The sequence below is a fragment of the Polyodon spathula genome, chromosome 20 (assembly GCF_017654505.1).
Source record: "Polyodon spathula isolate WHYD16114869_AA chromosome 20, ASM1765450v1, whole genome shotgun sequence".
Classification (NCBI taxonomy): Eukaryota; Metazoa; Chordata; class Actinopteri; order Acipenseriformes; family Polyodontidae; genus Polyodon; species Polyodon spathula.
In genome coordinates this window covers 29,329,015-29,351,611 of record NC_054553.1, presented here as the reverse complement: position 1 = coordinate 29,351,611, position 22,597 = coordinate 29,329,015, and the positions used below count along the sequence as shown (strand labels likewise).

The window sequence follows — 22,597 nt, the reverse complement described above, 5'->3', positions numbered from 1 at the left end:
AACTGACCTTGAACGCAAACAGCATCTTTCTTTATTGCCTTTTCTAAGGTAATTGTCTCCTGTAACAGAGCCTTACACACACTGTATGCCCCCACAGAGGGACAATGGTTAGTGTATTAGAAGTCGTGTAGTGGAAATAAAAAAAAAATTAAAAAAAGATAAATAGCCTAGTGTGTGAAGCGTGTTGGTTTTGATTTTGATCTGTTTTGCCCTGTAAGATCAATAGATGTCAATTGTAATACATTTACCAGCTATCCAAATAGCAGTTAATGTAATACACAAACAATGTTAGAAAGCCATGCAGCCGGACAGTGTCTGTGACAAATAGGTAAGTGAATTTGTATGTCAGCATGGCAACTTCCAAATTCAGTGTTTCACTGATATCAGTGAACCTAGCCCTACAATAAACAGTATGGGAAAATGTGATATGAAGCTATGCAGTGTGAAACATGTTTTAATTTGACATTTCTTAGAAAGTTATCAACACTGCGTTATATATTAGAATGCTCATACAATATAAACACATATGCAGGCAGTACTGTACAGTAGATTCAGATACATTCACCGCACACACACACGCATACAGTGCACCCCATCTTGAGTCTTTGTTCTTGAAAGTGGTTTGGATTAGCGGTTTAGGCTTAAGACCAGTCCAGCGCAATAAAACTGGGCACAGGCACTATCCCATCTGTAGGTGAGATGCACCTATCTTGCTTGGGAATGATTTGGGGAAAATATCTTTGAATATCTTGAATTCACAGCCTGGACTATTTAACGTAAAGACGAGTGAAGCTGGGCCCACACCTGTGTCATTGTGGTGGCTATATTTGCAAGAAACGGATACAGCTGATTATTTCCTGGCCAATTATTTTTGCATTACAAAGACCAAACCGTCATCAACCGTTCATCTCTTTCTCCTGTTGGAAAATGCACTGAGATTTCTTCAAGTGGAGCCTCTTCAGCTTAAACAGTGGTTACGCTGACAATGTGGTGCTGTGATACAGGTTGGGAATGAGGTGAAACTCTGCATGGCTTGTCATTGATTTATGGAAAATAATGTTGCTTTGGAACACCTGTAGGTGTAGGATAAATCTGCACACACACACGCACACACACACACAGCTAGGGGGAGTATTGTTGCATTAGTGATGCACATGTAGGGACCGTGTGCTTTTTACCAGGTGAAGAAAAGGCAGAATGGGTGCAATAGGTCTGCCTGCTCACATGACAGAATAAAACAGGTATACTTTCAAGATTGTATTTGTCTTTAAAAGAAAGAGTCTATATTTAAATTATGGTTATTAATAATAATAATAATAATAATAATAATAATAATAATAATAATAATAATAATATAATAATAATAATAATAATAATAATCTTTTATAATCTAGTTAATGTTTTACATAAAAATACTAACTGTACAAATAAAAATTTTTAAATGACTTGTAGACCCTTTATTTGAGTACCAAATAAACCTTGCAGCTTTATAAAATGCACACATCTATCACATATTGATTTTATTTACTGCGTTTTTTTTTTATTAATTTTTTTACAAATAATAATAAATGACTTCATACTGGTTAATATGACTAAGTAGAAAATGAAGATTGTGTTTAGAACACAACACATTTTTCTTTTTTTTTTGTCTATCAGTAAAAAGGAAAGTGGGATTTCTAGTGGTTTTTTAATGGTTGAATCAGTGCCAGTTGATTTTACATTTTATTCACCTGCAGAAAACTGGATACCATCCCTTACAAATGGGGATATAGTTCAGGAGCTAAAAACAGCTAAATATTTTCAGGAGAATGTACACATTTATTTATTTCAGGTTTTCCAGCCCACAGTCAGTCATTTTCAAATGGTTTCCCCAAATTGTAGCTTTTGGAATGGAAGTGAATGACATTCATTTGAAAGCTTTTTGCTCAGTTGTACCACACTTTTTAACACTGAAAGCAGTTCATAACAATGCAAAGGCTAGCTAGAAATAAACAGAAGGTTTTATTTATGACACCACTAATGTCTTTGAAGAAGTGCTACATGCAAAGTGAAGAAGATCAAAGGTTTTTTGGGAAATTTGGCATTGCAATTATTTATTTATTTTCAGTGCTTCTTTAAAGCTGCTATAAGTATAATTATTATTAAGATTGAATCAGTAGTTTATTGCTAGCCGTTGCCTTTCAGGAAAGTGTCACAATGTTTGCAACAGAGCCACATGCTGTATACATTACCCCTCCTGTCTGTCTCAGCCAATCAGAGGGATGCAAGGTAAGGGTCACTAAAATGCAAGGAATTCAGTGATGTTTAAATTTTATTTATTTATTTATTTTTTACAGCATCCATTGTTGAATGCTTTTTGGGACAGAATAGCCACCCCTTTACAAATAACTCTAAAGGCTGTATTTACAAAAGAGATGACCACAGCTCTGGTTAGACTGGTTGCTAATTCTACTACAAAAAGACTAGAAAAAAGGCCTGCAAAAGTGGAGGTAATGATTTATAATGCATCGTCTTTTGTTAATAGAGCCAATCTTCTTATCTGTACAGTGGTATAACAAGAACAAAGAGCTTACGTACAAGAAAACAGCATGCTACAAATATATACCACTGTATATTGATAGCCTATTACAGCAGTACTGCACAGGAGACCCTAGCGGTGCACTCAACATACTACATTTCTGGAAGGGCTGTGGGAAGCCTGGTTGTGGGCTGCTTTGCAGAATCGGCAGGAGTCGTGATGCCAGGCTGTCAAAGATCGTCAATCTGGGGCAATGTCAAAAGTCCACAAGTTCCTTTACCTCTGGTGGTCCTGTCCCTGCTGTCTGTTACATCTGGTTAGATGGCTGTAAGTGCTTGCGCAGGAGCAGCTCTGTTAAAACCCAGCTCTCCTGAAGGGCTGGTGCAACAACTCAGCGTGTTATACATGGGGATTGAGAGAAAGCCAGTAGCTCAGGTCTTGAGAAAGAAATGAAGGAGTTTGCTCATGAAGGATTGTGCCGAGTGGAAGTAACTATCAGGGACAAACTTGATTGTCTGCTGACTGCTCTGTGGGTCTACAGGAAATGCATCTTAATTTGGTGGAGGTGGGGTTGAAACACTTACATGTACAGAATGTATAGATATGGAAGCATTAGAAACAGCACAATGTTTAGATTATACTGTATAATATTAAAGCTGAGTGTGTGTTGGGAAACATGGATCAGACACAGTGGAGGTCAAGTCGAAATTAACTCTTTAAATAATCTGCGATTATGGCAAAGCGGTAAACATGAGTGTCCTTGGATTGAGTTTAGATCTCAGATTCTGATTGGCAACGTGGCCCAAATGCTTAAGCTTTTGAGACTAAGTCAGTTCCATCAAGGGAAGAAAGATTTTAAAAAGCAATGGTCAATGGGAATGAGTTGGTGCCTCTTTCGCCTGGTTTACAGAGTCCCACACAGACTCATTTGGTCAAAAAGAGTATATTACCTGTCTCGCTACATCAGAAAACACATTATTTTTAACTCCTCCCATAAAAGGGCTCAGACATGTTCTCTTCATTCACAAGATTCAGCAACTGGGTGGCACTTACAGTGCCCAGCCTCCACTGGGATTCGAAACTTAAGTCAAGAGCTTGTCAACTTCAACACATCACAAGAACTAGACTTTCCCCAAAACGTACAATTTTGGCACTTTAATATCCTACCATAGAGTGAACTATAATATATTGAGGTAATGTTCCATGATATAGCCTTTTGCTTAGGTATGGGATGTGTCAACATTTTTTCTAACAAGATACTGAATGCAGGAACCACAACAAAAGCTTAGTTTAACTATACATCTAAAAAGTTAACAAGTTCCTTTTTTTTTTTTTTTTTTTTTTTTTTAAAGATTACACAGTTCCTGTGACCAGGCATTAGGACTTAGCAGTAATCCGGATTTGCTTGTCCTAAAAATAACGTCAAGAAAAGGAATTGTGCTGCTTTTGGAATTGAAAAGCAATACAGTAACTGGGTTTTGGTAGCCGGACTAAAAGAAGTTCTGTTCAAAACGTATGGAATTTGGTTTACACCAAAAAACTAAAGAAAAAAACAATGAAGAGAAGAAGAAGAAGAAGAAGAAGAAGAAGAAGAAGAAGAAGAAGAAGAAGAATTATGTATTTGTAATATTAGGTGCAAACTCGGCAAATCCAAAAGTAAAATAATCTAAAAAAAAACTGCAAAGTAGTGTGAGCTCCTTCACAAAAGTTCCTAAAGTCATCCTAATTTTCTCTTCGTGCTCCTACTCAAAGCAGCACCGCTCAGTCTCCTCCCCCTTCTCTCTCCCTCTCTCGCACCCTTCCTCTTTCTTCTTTAGGCCTTCTTGCACTTTCCTTTCTTATCTCTCTGCTGGAACTTCCTGAGTCTCCGGGCCCACATGTCTCTCCACTGTATCACCAGGCTGCCCTTGTCTGCCACCACGCCGCTCTGGTCCGGAGAGTCCTCGTCGTTGCCCAGCAGCAGGTACTTCTTGCCCTGTTTGATTTTGGGGCACTTGCAGGCCACATCCTTGGAGCGCACCCAGAGGAGCTGGTCTCCTCTCCGGATGCGGTTCTCTCCCTGCTTGTACACGGAGATGATGTTCACCGTGAACTTCCACCACTCCCCGGCCTTGTCTGCTTTCAGGATGTGCACCTGCACGGCTGCAGGGAACAAGAACACAGAGAAGAGAAAAGGGAAGGCTCATTAGCTTTGCTGTTTTATTATTTATTTAGAGGGCCTGTAGAACATAGTGTCCTTCAATCCAACAACCAAGTCAAGTGGCCGTCTGATCTTGTTTTTGAAAGGTTTGCACCACTATTATTTTTCATTCCAACTCATTTTAGAAAAAGGAATCAAACAAACAAACAAACACAAACATTTCCCTGTCTCTTTCTCAAAACTTTATTTTTTTTTATTTTTTGTTTGACCTTTAGCAACAGAAAACTGAATTGATTGGGGCTGGTTTTCTTCAGACAAGATCTTGGGGTAGAACTGTGGCTAGAATCTGCATATCCTTATTAACACGCCATAATAACTAAGCAAACATACAAACTCGGCTGTAAATCTGTCCTCTGTTTCTGTGCTATTAACATCGAAAAGGAAAACAATACCACAGCGTGGGTAATTTGCGACTTAAAAAAATAAAAACATTTGCTTGGCAACAGTAAAAAGCTAAGCACAGTAAAGACGGTAAAACCCTGTTATGAGGGTTATTTTGCTATTAGAAAATGGATGTGTTTGGTTTTTCTGTTTGGTTCTTTTTCATGATTTTATGCACCACTAGTTTGTGTTGCCCACGGATACAAACATTTTCCTTAATATTCCATGAGTAATGTAGTTTTCTCCTCAGAATTCCATGTCTGCTGTGGTACAACTTGGCAACTTAATTTTTTTTTTTTTTTAAATAAGACAACGCTCCCAGTTTATTGCTTTGCTATAATCGCAGATTATTTACCTTGTCAGTCATTTTCAAGCAGTGTAGTGTAGGTCAGCACTCTGGGCAGTTCTTATGATCCTCTCTCCATATTAGCACATTTGATTCAATGACCTGATTAATTCTTTACAGTGTTCGCGTTCCTTCCGCAAGCCCTGAACTTTAACCCTTCCTGGTTCCAAAGGCCAGCATATTCCCTGTCACACCAACAGTTGCCATAGCTTTACCAGCCAAGGGAATCAGCACCCACTCTGAATGTCTGAAAAAAGCCCCTCTCCACACACACACACACACATTCACACCAGTCAACAAGTAAAACTCATTAATGTTTGACAGCAGTAATGAAGGTTACCCTAGAAACTGTTTTTCCTTCCTCACCCAAGAAATACAAAGAAAATATAAAAGATCCCAGGGACCTGCCATTTTTTTTAAACAAAAATGAAAAGAAATGGAGAAGAAACACCACAAGAAATAAAAACGTACCCTGTGAACCTGGTAAAATAAACATTGGGTGCAATATCAGGATTAAGAGCTATAAAAACCCAAAAACTAGTCATAAAAGCTGCACAAAACTAGCAGTGTTTACGTCTAGTGAAATTTACAGGCTGCTCCCAGTTGTCAAATAGCAGGACATGAGTTGGCTTCTTATTTGAACCTAGTTTGCAACGGCTGTAAAGGAAAGACTCCAGTGGATGTGTGCCATTCTGTTTCATGCTAACATAGTCAGACACCCTAACAGGAAAGTGTGATACGCCTGTTATCGGAGGTGATACCTCAAAGGACTGGCAGATAAAACACATCCAGCTCTATTTTGCAAAGAACTAGAGGTTTGCAAGTAACGAGACAAGGACATCGGTTGGTTTTCGGTAACAATTTAATTTAAGGATCAATAAATCTATAAACGTGTTATAAGTAAAACATGTCGACAGTTATTAAAAATAAGGAATTTACAACAAACCTTACAACTACTTTCTGACAAAGTTTTAGACTTTAATAAACTGCTTTGATACATTTATATGCACTTTTATGGGTCCTCAAACTAAGTTCTGTGACGTCCGTGGATTTGTATTGATCTCAGCATTAACTTGCGTGCGACTGTTTGGTTTCTACAGAACAGGCTATTCAGTGACTGTCATTTGATTGCATCTAACACAAAGGAACAGTGGCTTGAAACCTGGTTCTAGGAGACCGGGAGACCTAGTTTGAGGCAACTTTGCTGTATCAAACCCCAAGGCTCCCGTGCTGTGCCATGCAGTGGCTTGAAACCTTGTCAACTGAAACCAAGTGCCAAACCAAGTGGCTTCACGTAAGGTTCCAAAGGGAGAGAGAGCTGATAGGCCCGAGAAGGAAGGGGCAGGTAGGTGTGTGTTTATTATTAACTGTGGCAGCTTGTGCCAGGCTGCACCTCCTCATCTGAACTCCCAAACTGTGCTAAATCAGCTTCAGCTTAATAAACTCTAAACGCTGCCAAAGCTGTCTCCTACAAAAAACACACAAAAAAAAAAAACTGTTTTCTTTTGAAACTAATATTGGCAAAACCTGAAAAACAAATTACTTTGCAATCAAGAACAGCTGTAAATGATAAAATGACACTAAAACTGGCTTAAAAAAACTCCAAGGAACACAAACAGAAAAATGGGAACCTGTTGTGATGTGCCACAAAAAGGAAAAATAAATAAATCACAGCAAATCCTACCATTGCATGAATCATGTTTATTGCACAGACTTCTTCATACTTTGCTTAGTCTAGAGAACAGACAGCAAGAAAAAAAAAAAAACATCCTACTATTTTATAAAAAGGACATAATCCATATTCAAAATAAAAAATATATATATATTATAAAACTAAAAGGAACTAATTTAACTCATTTTACTCTAGTTTGCTGTTAAAATAATAATAGTACAAAAGAAAACTATTGGTATTAATTATCTACAGAGGAACAGAGAATAAACGCTTCTGCACTGGAGTTTAAGCAAACGATAAGAGTTAATAAGTATGTCATTCTTTTCTACAAGAAATAGTGCATAAAAATGCCATTAGTAAGCTATTTTCCAATGAACGCCTCCTGGTGTTTTAGAACTAAAATGTTCAGAATGAATATGTGGGCCTGTTGCGAGCAAACATCCAGCAATTACTGATGAAAAAGGGCTGCTGCAATCGCTGGAGAACTCTCCCACCATTTACACTAACACCATTTACAACACAGAGTGTCTATGGGCTGGAGGCAGCTCGCTGGGTGGGGTGAACCTCCGGGCCACAGAAAACAGTTCTCTGCCTGCGACAGAAAGCAGTTAAGATGCCTGACTCCATGACATATCTAGATTCAGAACAAGGACCTGCTGGCATACAGAGTACACTGGGGGCTGCTTTCAGGATTTATTTGTCTAACACAGCCATGGCGATGACCAGCGGGAACTTCAAGAGACAGAAGATCACAAACATGAAGAGAATAATTTGTTAACGTTTCAGAACATTTAAAATGTACTGTACAGCTGCAGTCATAAGTGTTGCATCACCCTAAAATGAACTCATTTCACTTCACAAAGTTGAATGAAAAGTGCTAAAGAATGTTACGTTAACATATTGAATTACATACCGCTTTGTACTTTTTCCATGTACTGAAAAATTGAACATTTCAAAATCTAATTTGAAATACTGTATGAAATACTGTTTCCAGCAGACTTTTGCGACATCATTTTGTAGTTTCTTTGATTACATCATGTTATAAATATATATTTTTTTTACTGTATTTTGACAGTAATAGGTTCTAAAAATGATTGTCCGAGCTCTCAATTTGAACCCATTACCAGCCCTGAATTAAATTCTGTTTGATCTAAATAACAGTCCAACTCCATATATAGTCGAAAATATACCTGTATAGTGGAAAGATCTCTGCGTATCAATGGGCTTTGAGATTAAGGAGGTCCTTAGTTAAATCTGCCACTGAAGCTCTTTTAAATGTTCCAATAAAAATCATGCACCCGAGGATTCAAAAGCCTGGTTTGTTGCAATGTATTTACTTAAACACTTTTTAAAATATGGGATTGCATGTAGTTTTCTCCTTGGTTGCAACACATCTGCTGCTGCTGCCAAGATGCCAGGGTGAATGAGGTGCTATTGCACCTGCCAGTGTAAATAAAACTGTAATTAAATGAGTGTTGAAGGAAGTGGGCGAGCCAGCCCTCAGTACTGCCCCAGGGCGCAGGGCAGTCAAAGACAATGACAGACACTGGGTGGACTGCCAGCTGACCGAGCCCCGTTTCACCCAACAGAGGTCACCATTCTGCAAGCTGCTTCCAGGGAGGAGATCCACCCGGGGGAAATAGGCCACAAACCTTATATTCACAAGTAAAGAAAAAAAAAAAAAAGGGTTCGCGCTTTCTAAAAAGGAGACAACGTGGTTTATGAATGCCTGCAGGCTTGTAATGGTGATGAGGCCCAGAGGGAGTAAGAAAACAAACACCCCTGAAGGATCCTGCCGATTCCCGTCACACAGTGCTGGGCTGTCTTTGGCCCACACATTGCAAAGCGGGGTATAATCAAATTAGTACACATTTAATTACAACACTGATGGCCCCTCACCACCAGCGTCTAGCTATTAAATGAATGCGGCCGATCTCTGGCTGGTCTGCCTGGCTGTTTGTTAATTCATGTGGTACTGGTTGGGCTCTGTGCATGCTCCAGTGGACACCGCTCTGTAACCGCATTGTGAGCGGGTATTTAATTATTGCGTGAGGTATCTGCAAACAGAACAGGCTCTGGTTCATTGTTCGTCTGCCCCTGTGTGTCAGGCTAGAATATTCCTTTTTATAAACTGCGTCCCCTTAGTTACACTGTAACAAGCTCTAAAATATATGACTGGTAGTATAATCGGTCACCAGCTGTCAAATCGCCTCCCACTCTTGCTCTGTAGATTTTTCACAACAGCAGAACCAACACATTTGAAACAGCAGTGCCCTGACTATAGTGTGTGCGGGCAGTGCTGGAAGAAGGCAGCGTTTGTTTCAACTCCTGTTCAGTTGTCTGCTGAAGAAATGCAGTTGCTGTTCACCGCTGGGTATCACACATGCTCATTTTACATCATTAGGACGTCGCTTATATCTGAAAAGAGTCTCCTTCTTTTACTCCATGGACAAGGGATTGGTGATCCATGTGCTATTATTATAGACTCACAATAGGAATGAATCTAGAGGGATATGCCCTCCATTATTGATAAACAGGCTGACAGAGTTTTTTGTTTTTTGCAACAGTGAAAGTTTGTTCATTTCCACTTTAGTTCTGAAACTTTAAAATTAACTAAACTTTAAATGTCAACTTACAGGAAGCAACTCAGCTGCATGCACAAATGTATTAAATAATTAACTGTATTTTTTTTCTGCTGGTTTATATGTGTAATTAATAATAATGTGTCATATTTCACGTTTAAAATAAGTAGTACAAGCTTGTAATAAGTCAACCAGGTTTTTTGCTTGTTTTTCACAATGCTTGATTACTCCATGTGTTTAGTTTTAGAATTACAACAAGGGCTGTTTAAACTTTTTTTTTACTTAAACAGTTGTCTCATTTATTTCACAAATGTATTTGGCAAATGTGTGGATTTCAAAGTGTTGTAATATAAAGCTGCTGGACGCCAGACGAGTGCGTATAAAAACAAATAAGTGGACAAAATGAGCATCTAGAGGAGCAGAACTCAAAAGATTTGAGAAGCCATGACTGTCACGGCAAAATGTTTACACAATAAATCAATTTCACATAGAGTTCCCATTGACTAGGCCTGGCTATCTCGCTGCATAACAAGTTCCAACAGGGAGGACCTGCACAGAAAACAACACAAGAAAACACACTGCAAGATGGACTGGCTTAATCAGTTTCTGTACAACTTCATCCGATAAGGTTAAGGGTCTTTGTTCTTTATCCATTGGAAGCACATTGTCCTCACTGGCTAAAAGGCTAAGGCGTGTTCAAAGGAGCCAAGGTGGGGTTAATCCCTGAGCCAGGGGTCACTCAGTCACACTGCACTAGGATCAGCTTTCTGGGATAGGTTGTATGACAATCAGCCTTAAGGGAAGGACAAGTCCACATAGAGACCAATCACCTCAGGGACTAGAGAATTCGAGAATCAGCATTGCGACCAGTCAGAATAATTAAGGTTAGGGTTGGGGTTGCTTTTTCCAGTGTTGAAGGTAACCCTGTATATGGGGTTGTGCTTTCTTGGTGGTAGTTTTGTACCTTTGCAGGAAAATATGTTGGTTGAGCAACATCACATCAATTACCCGTTTGGCCAGTCCGTGTTTATTACATTTGTTATAGGTATTATAACTAGGGCTTCTGATTTTCAGTTTTAACCGATAACCAAAAAAAAAAAAAACCCAAAAAAACGGTTTTTTGCTATAAATAACTTTTGTGGGGACTATGTTTTTTTAATTTAGCTACATATAGGTTATACCAATGTGGTTAAGTGACACTATAATGATATTTATAACACTGTCTCTTTTTTTGAAAAAATCTTAAAACAAAATAATCGAAAAAAATATATATATATACTGTAAATTTTATATACTGTAAATTTCATACAGTATATAAAAAGCAAAAGACCAAAAAAAAAAAAAAAAAAAAACACATTTACATAAAATATCTAAAAATAAGCACCGAAAAATGAAACAAAAAACAGAGGCCCTAATTATAACACACTCAAAACATACAGCTTCTCTGTCTGAAATACAATGCGTGAACAAAAAGCAAGTATGTTAAATCCGGTTCTCAAAAGGGCAAGGATCCAAGGTGTCCAATGGGCATTAAAGACTTCTTCCAAGGTTGTGGGTTCACATGACTGTGTGGCAAGCTTGATTGACACAAAAAGAATGGGCATGGCCAAGGATAAGGAAAGGGCTTAGAAATTAGAAGGAGGTCAGAAAGATAACAGGGATAAGTCATTGTATTGTCCTGTAGGTCAGCAACAGGTCTTCGTAGATAATCAGTGTTTTCCTGCCAGTACAGATGATCGAGTAGGGACCTATGCTCTTACCACTACCAGCTGGAGCCAGTAGAGCGTTGAGTGAATTCAATGCAATAGTCAATGCAGGAGAGCATCAGCAGTTTTAGCCTATGAGAAGACCCAAGCATGCAGAGTGGTGAGGAGTCCAAACTGCATTCACTACACAAGCAGCAGGCAGAGGCTGGTACGGGAACTGCTGAAGGAACAAGAGAACAATCTTGCTAGGGGGTGGCCCGCCTTCTTCCCGCTGGGGAGGATGTCTGGAACAGCCACTTGGCAAGGGCTTGGAGGAAGGTAACATGAGATATACAACCAGCCGGAGGTCTTCCATGACAGTGCTGGAAATATAAATCAGTCCAATCTTGTCCATTTCCATTATTTATGGTACTTATGATGATTTGTAATGTGACTGGGAGACACGATCTTAGCTGTGGGATTAATATGATTAGTGGCTTGCCTGTCCACAGATGCTAAGCCATTTCTATGGTTGGGTGTTGTGAAGGTTTCTACCACGTGGTTTAGACAACAAAATGCAACTCGTTTTCCTGTTGTGGTTCTTCATGGAGAATCAGTGCAAAAGAATATACTGTGAAACTCGATTCTCTTTTCTTTCTCTGTAATGTTTACAAAGGGGTTTTACATGGTAGGCTATTTGAAAATAAGTTGACCCCCCCATCCAGTGCAACAACAAACAGCATCCCCAAAGGCTGTGTCCATGACATCAGATAATGTCTGTTCATATCCCTTTCAAAACACCCAATGTGAAATTCAGAAAAACCACAAGAACGGATTTTCACTGATGAAATGGAAGGGTACACAAAGGACGCCTCTCCTTCGTCTGGAACAAACCAGGAAGTAGTAATTTAAAGTTGACAGAAGTTTAGACGCCAACGGGCGTCACTCTTGTGAATAATGCATTGGCCAGCATTGTGTGCAGATGACCAATTCAGATCTCCTTGAAACTCAGCAAGAGGACTCGTTGGATCATCCCGAGTCTGGTCACGTCTGTTCCATACATTATCTTTTCTCTTCTGCTGATACCATTTATTCCCACTAGGAGGCGCTCCATGAGCTTTTATTGCATCACAATCCATTGGGGACAGGCAAAGAATACAACAGCTTCAAAATTCCACTCAACAATGGCCCGTGTCAGAAGCATGAAATCAGCTGTCCAATTTCACCTCCAACCCGGTCTCTTCATCAGCTCACCTAAAGCAGTTGTTCCCAACCCTGGTCCTTGGGACCCTCTGTGTTTACTGGTTTTCATACCAACCGAGCTCTGAGTTACTTAACTAGACTCTTAATTGAACTGATCGTTTGCTTAATTAGACCTTTTTAATTGTTTTCAGCTCCTAAACAGTTGCAGAGTTCAAGTTATTTATAAAATGGTACAGCTAACTTGAAATCTGCAACTGTTTAAGAGCTGAAAACAATTAAAAAGGTCTAATTAAGCAAACAATCAGTTCAATTAAGAGTCTAGTTAAGTAACAGAGCTCGGTTGGAATGAAAACCAGCAGACACAGTGGGTCCCCAGGACAAGAGTTAGGAACCACTGATCTAAAGCACAGAGATTCACAACACAGTCCACTGTGGTGGATTACTGATGACTATTAAACCCAGAATCCAAATCTCTGTTATATAAGAATGCAACCTGTAATGCATCAGCTTTTGTGTCAGTATTTAAAAAAATACAAACCCAAGAAAAACATGGTTTTTGTGCAAGAATCCATCAAACTGCCAAACTATAGAATGCCTTCCATATTTTAATTGCACATTAATATCTTTTTCTTATTAAATGGACTTTTAAGCTGTCAAAATCTGCCTCCTGAAATTCTATATGCTGCCTGCTGCGGTACAAGCCTCTTCCTGTATGCATTTGAAAAGTGTGTGCAAAGCATTCCTTTTCCAGTTGTGTCACAAAATGACATTTGCAGACATAATAGATCAGGCATCTAATTTTCTGTTATCTCTGGGCTTCACCTGTTTTCAGTGCATCAGATTGGGTTCCCAAGCTGCCCTTTTGACGCTACTTAAGATATAACCCGGCGAGAATCCGCTTATCAGGAGGAAAGTAAATCAAAGTGGTGTGACTTTCATTCATCCCACACAAGGAGAATTCAACAAGTCAGCCGCTAGACTGTCCGTTAACCTCTCCCAGCAGGAATGACAAGCGCTTCCTGCTTGCAAGAGCTCTCCCCCTCCATTCAATTGGGAAGCAGAGCTTTCACTGTAAGCAACAGAGCCCCGACAATCGCAGGCTGAGTAAAAAGTGGGTTAGTATGATTCCTGGCAGTGAGAGGGCTCAGCCTGCCCTGGTTCTGGGGGAAGAGAGGAAATTGCCTGCAATTTGTAATTGAGGAGAACTGTTAGAGCGAGCAGCAGGGGCGCTTGTGTAGCCACCTGATGCTTCCAAGTTCCAGCAATGTACCCCCTGAGGGTCGAACAAACTCAAATGAGTCACAGCTTTCACTGAGGTCTTGTTGAATTGTGCTGGTAGTACTAGTAACCAGCAGGATCCTGGCTCACACCCAGCCATATAGTAATACCTTTTTTTCTTGCCTTTTTACGACTATGGAATATCAGAAATTAACTCAAGATGTTAAGACACTTTGAACAACTTTGTCCGGGTGGCCAGCAATAACACAGGGCTTGGCTCGCAACCCAGTTGAGAAAGATTCTGTCCTTTCATGTTACAGATCCTTTACTGAAGCGATGAGCTAGTCCAGACTATGGAGTTTTTTGACACTGAATCTTTTTTTCTATAAAGTGTGTTTTAATCGTCTTGGGTTTTGACCCGCGGGAGATGGAACTTTTACAGTCTTGACTCATAAGATCACGCGGTTTGAGAATATAGTGAAGGAGTTTTTAATGAGCTTCACCTGTGTGCATGCTACACTGAGATACATGTGCATGAAGACAGTTGTTTCAATAAGCTAACTAAACTCAGGCTCCCAGCTACACAAAGACTGCACTCAGTAGAAATCTCTAAGGATTTGGGCAGTTATTAGCACGGCAGAATAGAAAATAATAATGTGTTCCCCACCCCCCTTCAATTGAAATATTGTCAAGTTCCATTAAATCAGATATTGGTCATTATCTGTACCAACCCTGACTGCTATATAGATGCACACCTGCATATGCCACAATTGCATTACTTTGACTTAAAGTCTGAACACAAACAAGCAATGCAGGGTTCATTTACAGGACCCTTCTCACAAGCAATAGAGAACACTGATTTAATGAAGAGCCCCTGTAACCCTGATGCTTTTTAATCATTAATCATCACTGGCACGTCAGAAAACACAAATTCGCTCTTAATCAGGGGTGTAAGGTCGTTAAATGGCAACAGTCCATCACACCAAGTTGGGCTGATCCGCTTAATATTTAGGCTCCCTGCTGAGGTGTCACTTAAAAAAAAAGTGTCCTTAAGCGCATTATTGTCTCAAACCCTTTTATTAACACAGGAATGTTCTAAATATATGACCTTCTAGAGGAAATCTTTTCACAGTTCTTCATGGGCCACATCAGATTCTGTGTCCTAAATAATGATAGATACCAACAGCATTTTTTTGGTAAGGAACACATTTTTCCTCCCTGGAGTAGTCAAAGTTAATTAGAATACACTTAATTGGACTCAGCTGAGTAATCGTAAATAATAAAAGACGCAAAACAGAAAGAAGACTATGTATAACATGTAAATGACTTCTGCCCTTTTTCAGATCTGCTAAAAAGGAAAGAGGGTAACTTTTACTGTAGTGAGCCTGCCGTAATTGCTTTTGATGCACTGAGGAAAAAGAGGGGGGAAAAAGAAAAAAACAAAGAATTTGTTATGTTGAGTTAACAGGGTTACGATATAAGGAAAGCAGCATTCCAGTTTGGTACCATCAAGATCCCTGATCTGAATCAGTATTACAGAAGGCCAGAGTTAAGGCACAAAGTCCTTGGCATTAGCCTGGTTTCTTGGCCTCTAGCTCTCCTGGACACCTCCGTGAACTTGGACCATCTGACAGTAAAATGTACTTCTTATTAATAATGTCTATTAATGACTTGGCTGAGTCATAAGCAGAGGTTCAGCCGATCAGTGCATATTAACCTACTTTTCCCTCGAAGCAAGTCATGACTTCATGCCCTTCTTGGTGTAAGAAAGGGGTGGGGCTGGGCTTTTACTCCAGTCGAAGCGATGTCACTTTCAGTTCTAAAAAACCACAGGAACATGACCTCATGTCTGGAGATCCCATTGTTTTTCAGTTTTATGTTGTCCTTGTAGAATACACTACACCCTCCAATATGTCTCTCCACAGAACAAAACAACAACAACAACAACAACCCAATCCATTCTTGCAGTTTAGCGTGTTTACAATTCAAAACATTTCTGGAAATGATTGAAGGAAAGAGAATTGCGATTCGCTGGACAGGCTGTAAGGCGCAGATGTAAGGATTCTGTTGCACTCCTGAGTTCCATCATGATATCAGTGCAAACCCCATGCTGGGTGAGAAAGCACCATGGGGTGTTTCAGTTGAGTAATCTACCGTAAATCTTTCTGTCGCTTATGAATGGTAGCACGTTTCACAGCACAGCAAGCCTCACACGCCACGGCTGGATTCTGGTGAGGTTCAACATGTCCTGGAAAGGATTATGGTATCCTACTGTACAGCAGCACAACCAATCACTTTTAGAAGCTATCAGAACAACTGACCTTGTACAAGTGGTTTCTGAATGGCTTTTGGGACAAACACGTCACCTATGACAATGATTAATGATTGGGAAGCAACCGAATGGGTTTTTGTAAGGGCCTGGAGTCTGTGAGGTTTTAGATCAGTGACACTTTTTGTATTTTTGTTATAAATATCTCTAATCCCACCTCCCCATAAACTGCTGTAGTTACCCTCAGGCTTGGGTTACTGTTGTTTATAGGTGAAATCAAACATACCCAGCTGTTCCCTCTATTTATGTTTTTCTTTAACCACCACTAAATATTACTTAACGAGAAATTGTCATTAGCGTTGTCATTGTTTCCTTACGCAGTAATAAGATGGCCAAGGACTGGTAAGTGTCAGAAGCCTGGTACTCACCATAATCTTTCTTGCAGTACTTCTTCATGTTGATCTTCAGCTTTCCTTTGGAGGCCTTGCAGTAGGCGTCACAGTCTGGTGTAAGACCAGGGAAGGGAAAACAAAACACACACGCGTTAGGTTCCATATAATTCTAATAATAATAAAAATAATAATAATAATAATACACAGCTTGAAATACCTTAGATTCTTATGATACCCATCTGCCAGGTTCAATTGTGTTGTCTAATAGGGCATTCAAAAATGCCTTCATTTCTATTGAAAAGCCCTCACAAAGGGCTCTTGCCTGGTAAACACTTTAGCTGTCTGCTGGCCACCTCTCCCTCTAATGTGAGACCCCTGGGTCTTGGTTATTGTGCCACCCAGGTCTTTTGAGAGGCACACACATTTCCCCCCTGCTGACAAAGTGCCACTGTGGGCTTGATTAAGGCCTATAGAACCTTCATTGTTACCCTTCCCACCCCCCCAGACCCTGGCCTGTGTCAGACTTTGGCATTCATTGCACAGGGATTCAGGAGGGGGAAAGGGTCACCGGGGAACAAAAGGAGGTCAGGGAAGAAATTGGTAGCCCGTGAAGCATTAGCAAAGCCTTCTGGTGTCCACTCCAGTGAAGTGAACAAATGAATACCTCACTCCGGCCAAGGGAAATTGCTGTGCTGTCCCGCAACAATATCACAGAGGCCAGTTTCAGATCACCACTTTCCCCACTTCTTTTCCCCTACAGATTTGTGAGAAATTACTCTGCATATAAATATAAGCCTACAAAACACACCACTGCAGGCACAGTGTAACCCTCCCATAAAGAGATTTATTGATTGCCTCCACCATCTTGTACCAAAGCCAAGGACCTTTGTAATAGAAATCTGTGACACCAGGTCAAACAGAAAATGAAAATGATTTGTTTCTTTCCCCTCCTAGTTAGACTGACACAATTCAGGATTGCCAGATTCTCTCTTTTCTTTCCCCCTCCCTGTACATTGTAATAGCCCCTCTTGGGTGTGTGTGTCAGGGGAAGAGAAGGGGGACCTTTCAGGCAGACCTGAATATGAACAAACTCCATTGTTTTGTCCGCCCCTAGGCCCATGCCAGCCCCTTTATTTTCTTTTATGTTCTGTGTGAAAGAGGTTGCCGGGGGAACAGGAGAAAAAGAAAATAAGGCCAAAAAAAAAAATTGTAGAAAACATTACTAGTAAATGCTAAATCAGCCCTGGAGACAGTGGCGAAAAATTCCAAAGTAAATGAAATTAATAGGAGCCCATATCTGATCCGTCCCATTACTATATAAATAAGAATGGGGGGGCGGGATGGAACAGGACACTTTGGGTTCCTCTGTCCCTTTGATACTGTCATGATACTTTCTTTGATAAATCTCATTTCCCTTTAGATAATCAGCTGGAGCCCCAAAACAGGACAGCGAGGCTGGAAATACCCATGAAGGACCAGTCCGCCCACATCGTATACACATCTAAGAGCTGGGTTATTAGTACTTACTGTACAGTACATCTTACAAGCACACACAGCAGCTACCTCCCATGGGTGTGGATGGAGTCCAGAAACTCATCCAGAACAAACAGGAAGAGTTTGAAAAAGATTTCATGCCTAATAAATATCTCAGAACTACGTGTTTTCGTGACATGTCTTCATTAAGGGAAATGCATGTGGACACTGCAGCACAGTAGACTGCTCCACTGCGGTCCTCTATAGACCCTCCAAACCAACTTTTGCAGACTAGCTCACCATAACCTTTACATTTAATTAGGGGGTTCATCTGAGATGCATCTGAATTGTCATTTTCGCTGCTATGCTGTGCGCATCAACTTTTAGTACTGTGCATTATTAATTAGTGGATACTCCAATATGTAGATTGTAGATCCGCATATGCATATCTTATATAAAGTGAATTTTTTTTACCCCCCAAAAAAAAAAACGCTAGGCGAAGTGAAAAGTTTCTCTGATGGAAAGGAGGGAGGCAATTCCTACAATTGGGAAATCGACGGAGAACCGGATTTCCCAGTCGAAGAAGACCAGTATGTCTAGTACTCTATACTGCGCTCAAAAGACTACCACGTGCCATCTCTTCAAAATACACCCCTTTCTGATACCTTCCTCCTGGCTAACAGAACTCATGTTCAGCTTGTTTTGTTTCAGAGCCCCTGATGGACCTCTAGGCACAAACCTTGAGTTCTGGAACAATGGGGTGCAAATGAGAACACAGAGGCAGGGTTCTCTCCCAACTGAACAAGACTGACTGAAAAACCAGTAGCTGAAAATAAAGCATGTAATCTGTCATAACAAGAGGGAATCCTATACTTATTGTATTTATCATGTCTTGCTAATGTACTAATTAAATACATTCACTTGGCTGATATTGGTATGAATAAAGTACAATAGTACACAGCTGTGCAATAAATCATGTATAGGACCGCAGCCCAGATACCCCAGCCCCCACCCCTTCAGTAACCAATAACAACTTCTCACAGATTACAAGTAGATTTTTTAAACATTGTTTCTTCCAAACTGCATGCATTTGAAGCTGTCGCTGCACATCATTTATAGAAGCAAATTAAGCCTGGATGGATATATTGTAACGGTTAACTATACTTTACTGTGCTTGCTTGCAATTGTGAATGGATTCAATAGTTTTAACAGCGAATGCCATTTACTTCTAAGAGAAAAACTCGACATACCGCTATCAAGAACGTCCCTCTTGCAGGTCCTTATCAAGCTTGCTCGCTTGCACTGGACCTTTCATTCAGTCTTTTAAATGGTAGTGCAATGGAGAGAATGGAGTGTCGCCTCACAATGGTAGTTTTGTCTGGGACAAATGACTTCCAGTTTTATATTCTGGAGAAGTATTTGCAAAGCATTCCACTCCCCATGTGGTAGTCAACAGAGACCTGAGGACAACTGGATATCCTTTCTGCTCGACCCAGGACATCTGCTACTAAACAGCTGTCTTGCATTCTTAGCACATGCCTGTAAACAATTCATGTTTGAGTAGACCATAGGAAAAAACACAACAGGTTTTAAAAAAACCCTCATTCAGAATTAAACAGAGGCATATCCCACTGAACGAGCTTGATTTGCTGCTGACTGTTTTTGTATACAAAATGAAAAGAAGGGACAGTTCAGAGTATGAATCTAGTGCAACCAGAGGATAGGTTGTGTGACCGATACTTCAATTAAAATAATACCTAAGAGAGGTGAGATCATAATCTGCTTTTACTAACAACACATTGAAAACTCCATTCTGCTTCATGTTTCATTGTTCAGGAACAATGCTCAAAGGGTTCAAATCAAATCAAACTCTATTTTAAATAAATATGCTCTAACAGCTAAGGTTCTTTTATGGGGTAAACATGAACAAAGGTTCAATACAGTACACAATATGATTCATCTCGCTCCTACCAAATGACAGATATCGCTCTGTGTTTGAGAGCAGAGTACAGCCATGGTGGTCCCCTGACCTCCTCAGTATTGTGGCCTTTGCCCTGGGTGTACTGAACCAGAAGCTACATTGACTTTATTGTTTTTTTTCAAACAGTGAGTTCCGAATGCGAAAGAGCTGCCAATTGTGAGAGAGAGAGAGAGAGAGAGAGAGAGAGAGAGAGAGAGAGAGAGAGAGAGAGAGATGGTGAAATTGTAACCCAAAGAAAACCCTATGAATGCTATACATTCAAATCAGGATCTTCAATTCAAGATCATGCAGATTACATCTATAAGAAAAATGTATGCTGGGAAACACTAAAGCAGAATGGTAAGCCAGTAGTTTCTGTAGGTAAGTGATTTTTCACAGAACAAAATAGCTTTGAAACCAACCTGTTAACGTGTGTTTAAACTAAATGCACAGGCACATGCTGACTTGCTTAGAAAGCAGAATGGTAAATAACCTTGCAGGCCACAGAATAGCTGCTTCTGTTGATCATATTGGATATTATTAGGTCCTAGGACTCTGTCCAGTCTTTAATTGACCTTGTTATCTGTAACTAATTACGTTCTGGCAGAATTATTTATAAAGTGTCCTTTGAAACGTGTCCTGCCAAGCCGTCTTTTTTCGAGCTGCAGGTCTACAGTGAAGCCACCAGACCCATAGTGCCGGAGGACAGCACAGATCTAAATGGCTTCTACAGCAGCTACAGGAGTCGCTGGTGAGCTTTGAGCTGAGGATTACCCGGCCGACCTGAACCCTCCCCACCTGGGCGGTGCTCTGCCAATTGTGCGCCGCCACCAGGGAACTGAGGGCCACAATGGGCGATGAGATAACCTGGACTTGAACTGATGATCTCCAGGCTATAGGGCACATCCTGCACTCCACACAGAGAGCCTTTACTGGACACGCCACTCGGGAGCCCCAAGCTTCCATTCATTTTTAACTGGAAGAACTGCCCTGTACCTAAGACGCATTGGGGTCCAGTGATTGTAGAAGATGAGTTGTCCCTGATATCTTCCAAAAGTCAAAATGCGGCAATTGTTCAGACACTGTACTAGTGACAACTACATAACTATTATTATTATTATTATTATTATTATTAATAATAATAATAATAATAATAATAATAATAATAATAATAATAATAATAATAATAATAATAATAATAATAATAATAATAATAATAATGCCACAAATAAAGTTCAGTGACTACATTGAACTAAAGCAGCAGACAGTGAGGCAGAGTCTCATAGCTATTTACTACAAATCGTAACTATAGCTCAATCTTGTTTTTAAAGAAAAAAAAAAAACACCACCAATACATTAAAACAAATAAGAAAACATTTACTTATAAGCCTATAAATGAAAAACACAAGAGCAATTCCTGCAGGTTTTTTTCATGTTAATTGTTGAAAAGAACAATTCCTGACCAGCTTTCATGTGCTATGCTATTAAGATGGAAAGAGTAGTTCATAGGTGGACCTGAAGAGAAAAAAACGCATGATAAATTACATTTACTGCTGTTTTACCGAGCATATAACTATCTTCATTGTCTAAAACTTACTGTCATACATTGCTTTATAACCAGAAGCAATATCACACCGTGAACAAAGCTCTTTTTATACGTGTCTTTTCCGCTGGACTGTGCGAAAAAAAAAAATATATATATAACAAAGCAAAGAGAATTGTCTCTCTGTACAGCTTCCAGTTTTTATTCTGCGGGTTATTCGAGGACAAACACCCACAAATAAAACATGCATATCATCACATAAACTGTCGTAGTAATTCACTGCATTGCTATTAATATCAAAAGTAACCCAGTTTAACTACTTTTGTACCAAAGTCTTTAAAAAAACAAATCTGGAGTACATTTGAAACATTTATAAATATGGGTTTGTTTGTAAAAAACTAACGAGTACAAATTCTAGCAAATACATTCGAATACAAAACTATAGCCAGATCAGTGCAATGGTGTACATCATAACAGTGCCAGGACTAAGTATATCTGACAGGATGTTTCGAACTTTCTCAAGCTAAATTCTCAAAGCTATTTTCTCCAAACTAGCACAATTGGAAGAAACACACCCAAGAACAAATCGGATACAAAAAATGAAGACTTCTAACTTTGGAACTTGTTAGCAGTCTTAAGTTGTGTCTTCCTCATTTTAGAATTGTAATGTTGTTCTGTTCTTTCAGATTAAAATTGCGTGCATGACAATTTGGAGTAAATAAATAGCTCTGAGATCTGCCCTTATGTCTTTTCATGTACTGGTAAAGATTCCTGGAGCAGTCCAACTTCACGCTTCCAACCAATATGAGGTTTAAGTAAACAACTAAATGACCTTTCAACATCAATAAACAGCCATAATGAACATATTCTACTTGAACTATACTGTCTCATTCTCCAGCATGGAAGGGAAACTTGGATTTCCATCAAAAAAGAGACGTTATACTGTAATAAAACCAAAGGGCTTACAGGTGTTGTTTTGATGAGCAGGCAATAAAAGCCACAATAACACTTTGATCTTTGCCGGTTTCACCATGCTCAGATTTTTCCATTTGCCCTACCTAGAAGAAGCCCATGCACAATCAAGGTATTTATACAAAAAATTGAAGTGAGCATTGTGAAGAGGAACCCCAGACCTTGAGTCAGGCTGAGAAGTGA

At 39.7% G+C, this 22,597-nt stretch overlaps 1 protein-coding gene across 2 annotated transcripts in view; it reads right to left on the bottom strand.

Moving 5' to 3' along the window:
* Positions 1 to 1,425: 1,425 nt before the first annotated feature.
* Positions 1,426 to 22,597, bottom strand: part of LOC121295812 (netrin-1) — a 75,839-nt gene continuing 54,667 nt past the window's right edge. For both annotated transcript variants that reach the window (XM_041220875.1, XM_041220874.1), the window contains exons 6-7: positions 16,503 to 16,577; positions 1,426 to 4,660 (exon numbers count right to left, since the gene is read on the bottom strand). In XM_041220875.1, the coding sequence (XP_041076809.1) occupies positions 4,332 to 4,660; positions 16,503 to 16,577 (404 nt within the window). In that variant the 3' untranslated portion in view covers positions 1,426 to 4,331. The remainder of the gene's footprint in view (positions 4,661 to 16,502; positions 16,578 to 22,597) is intronic.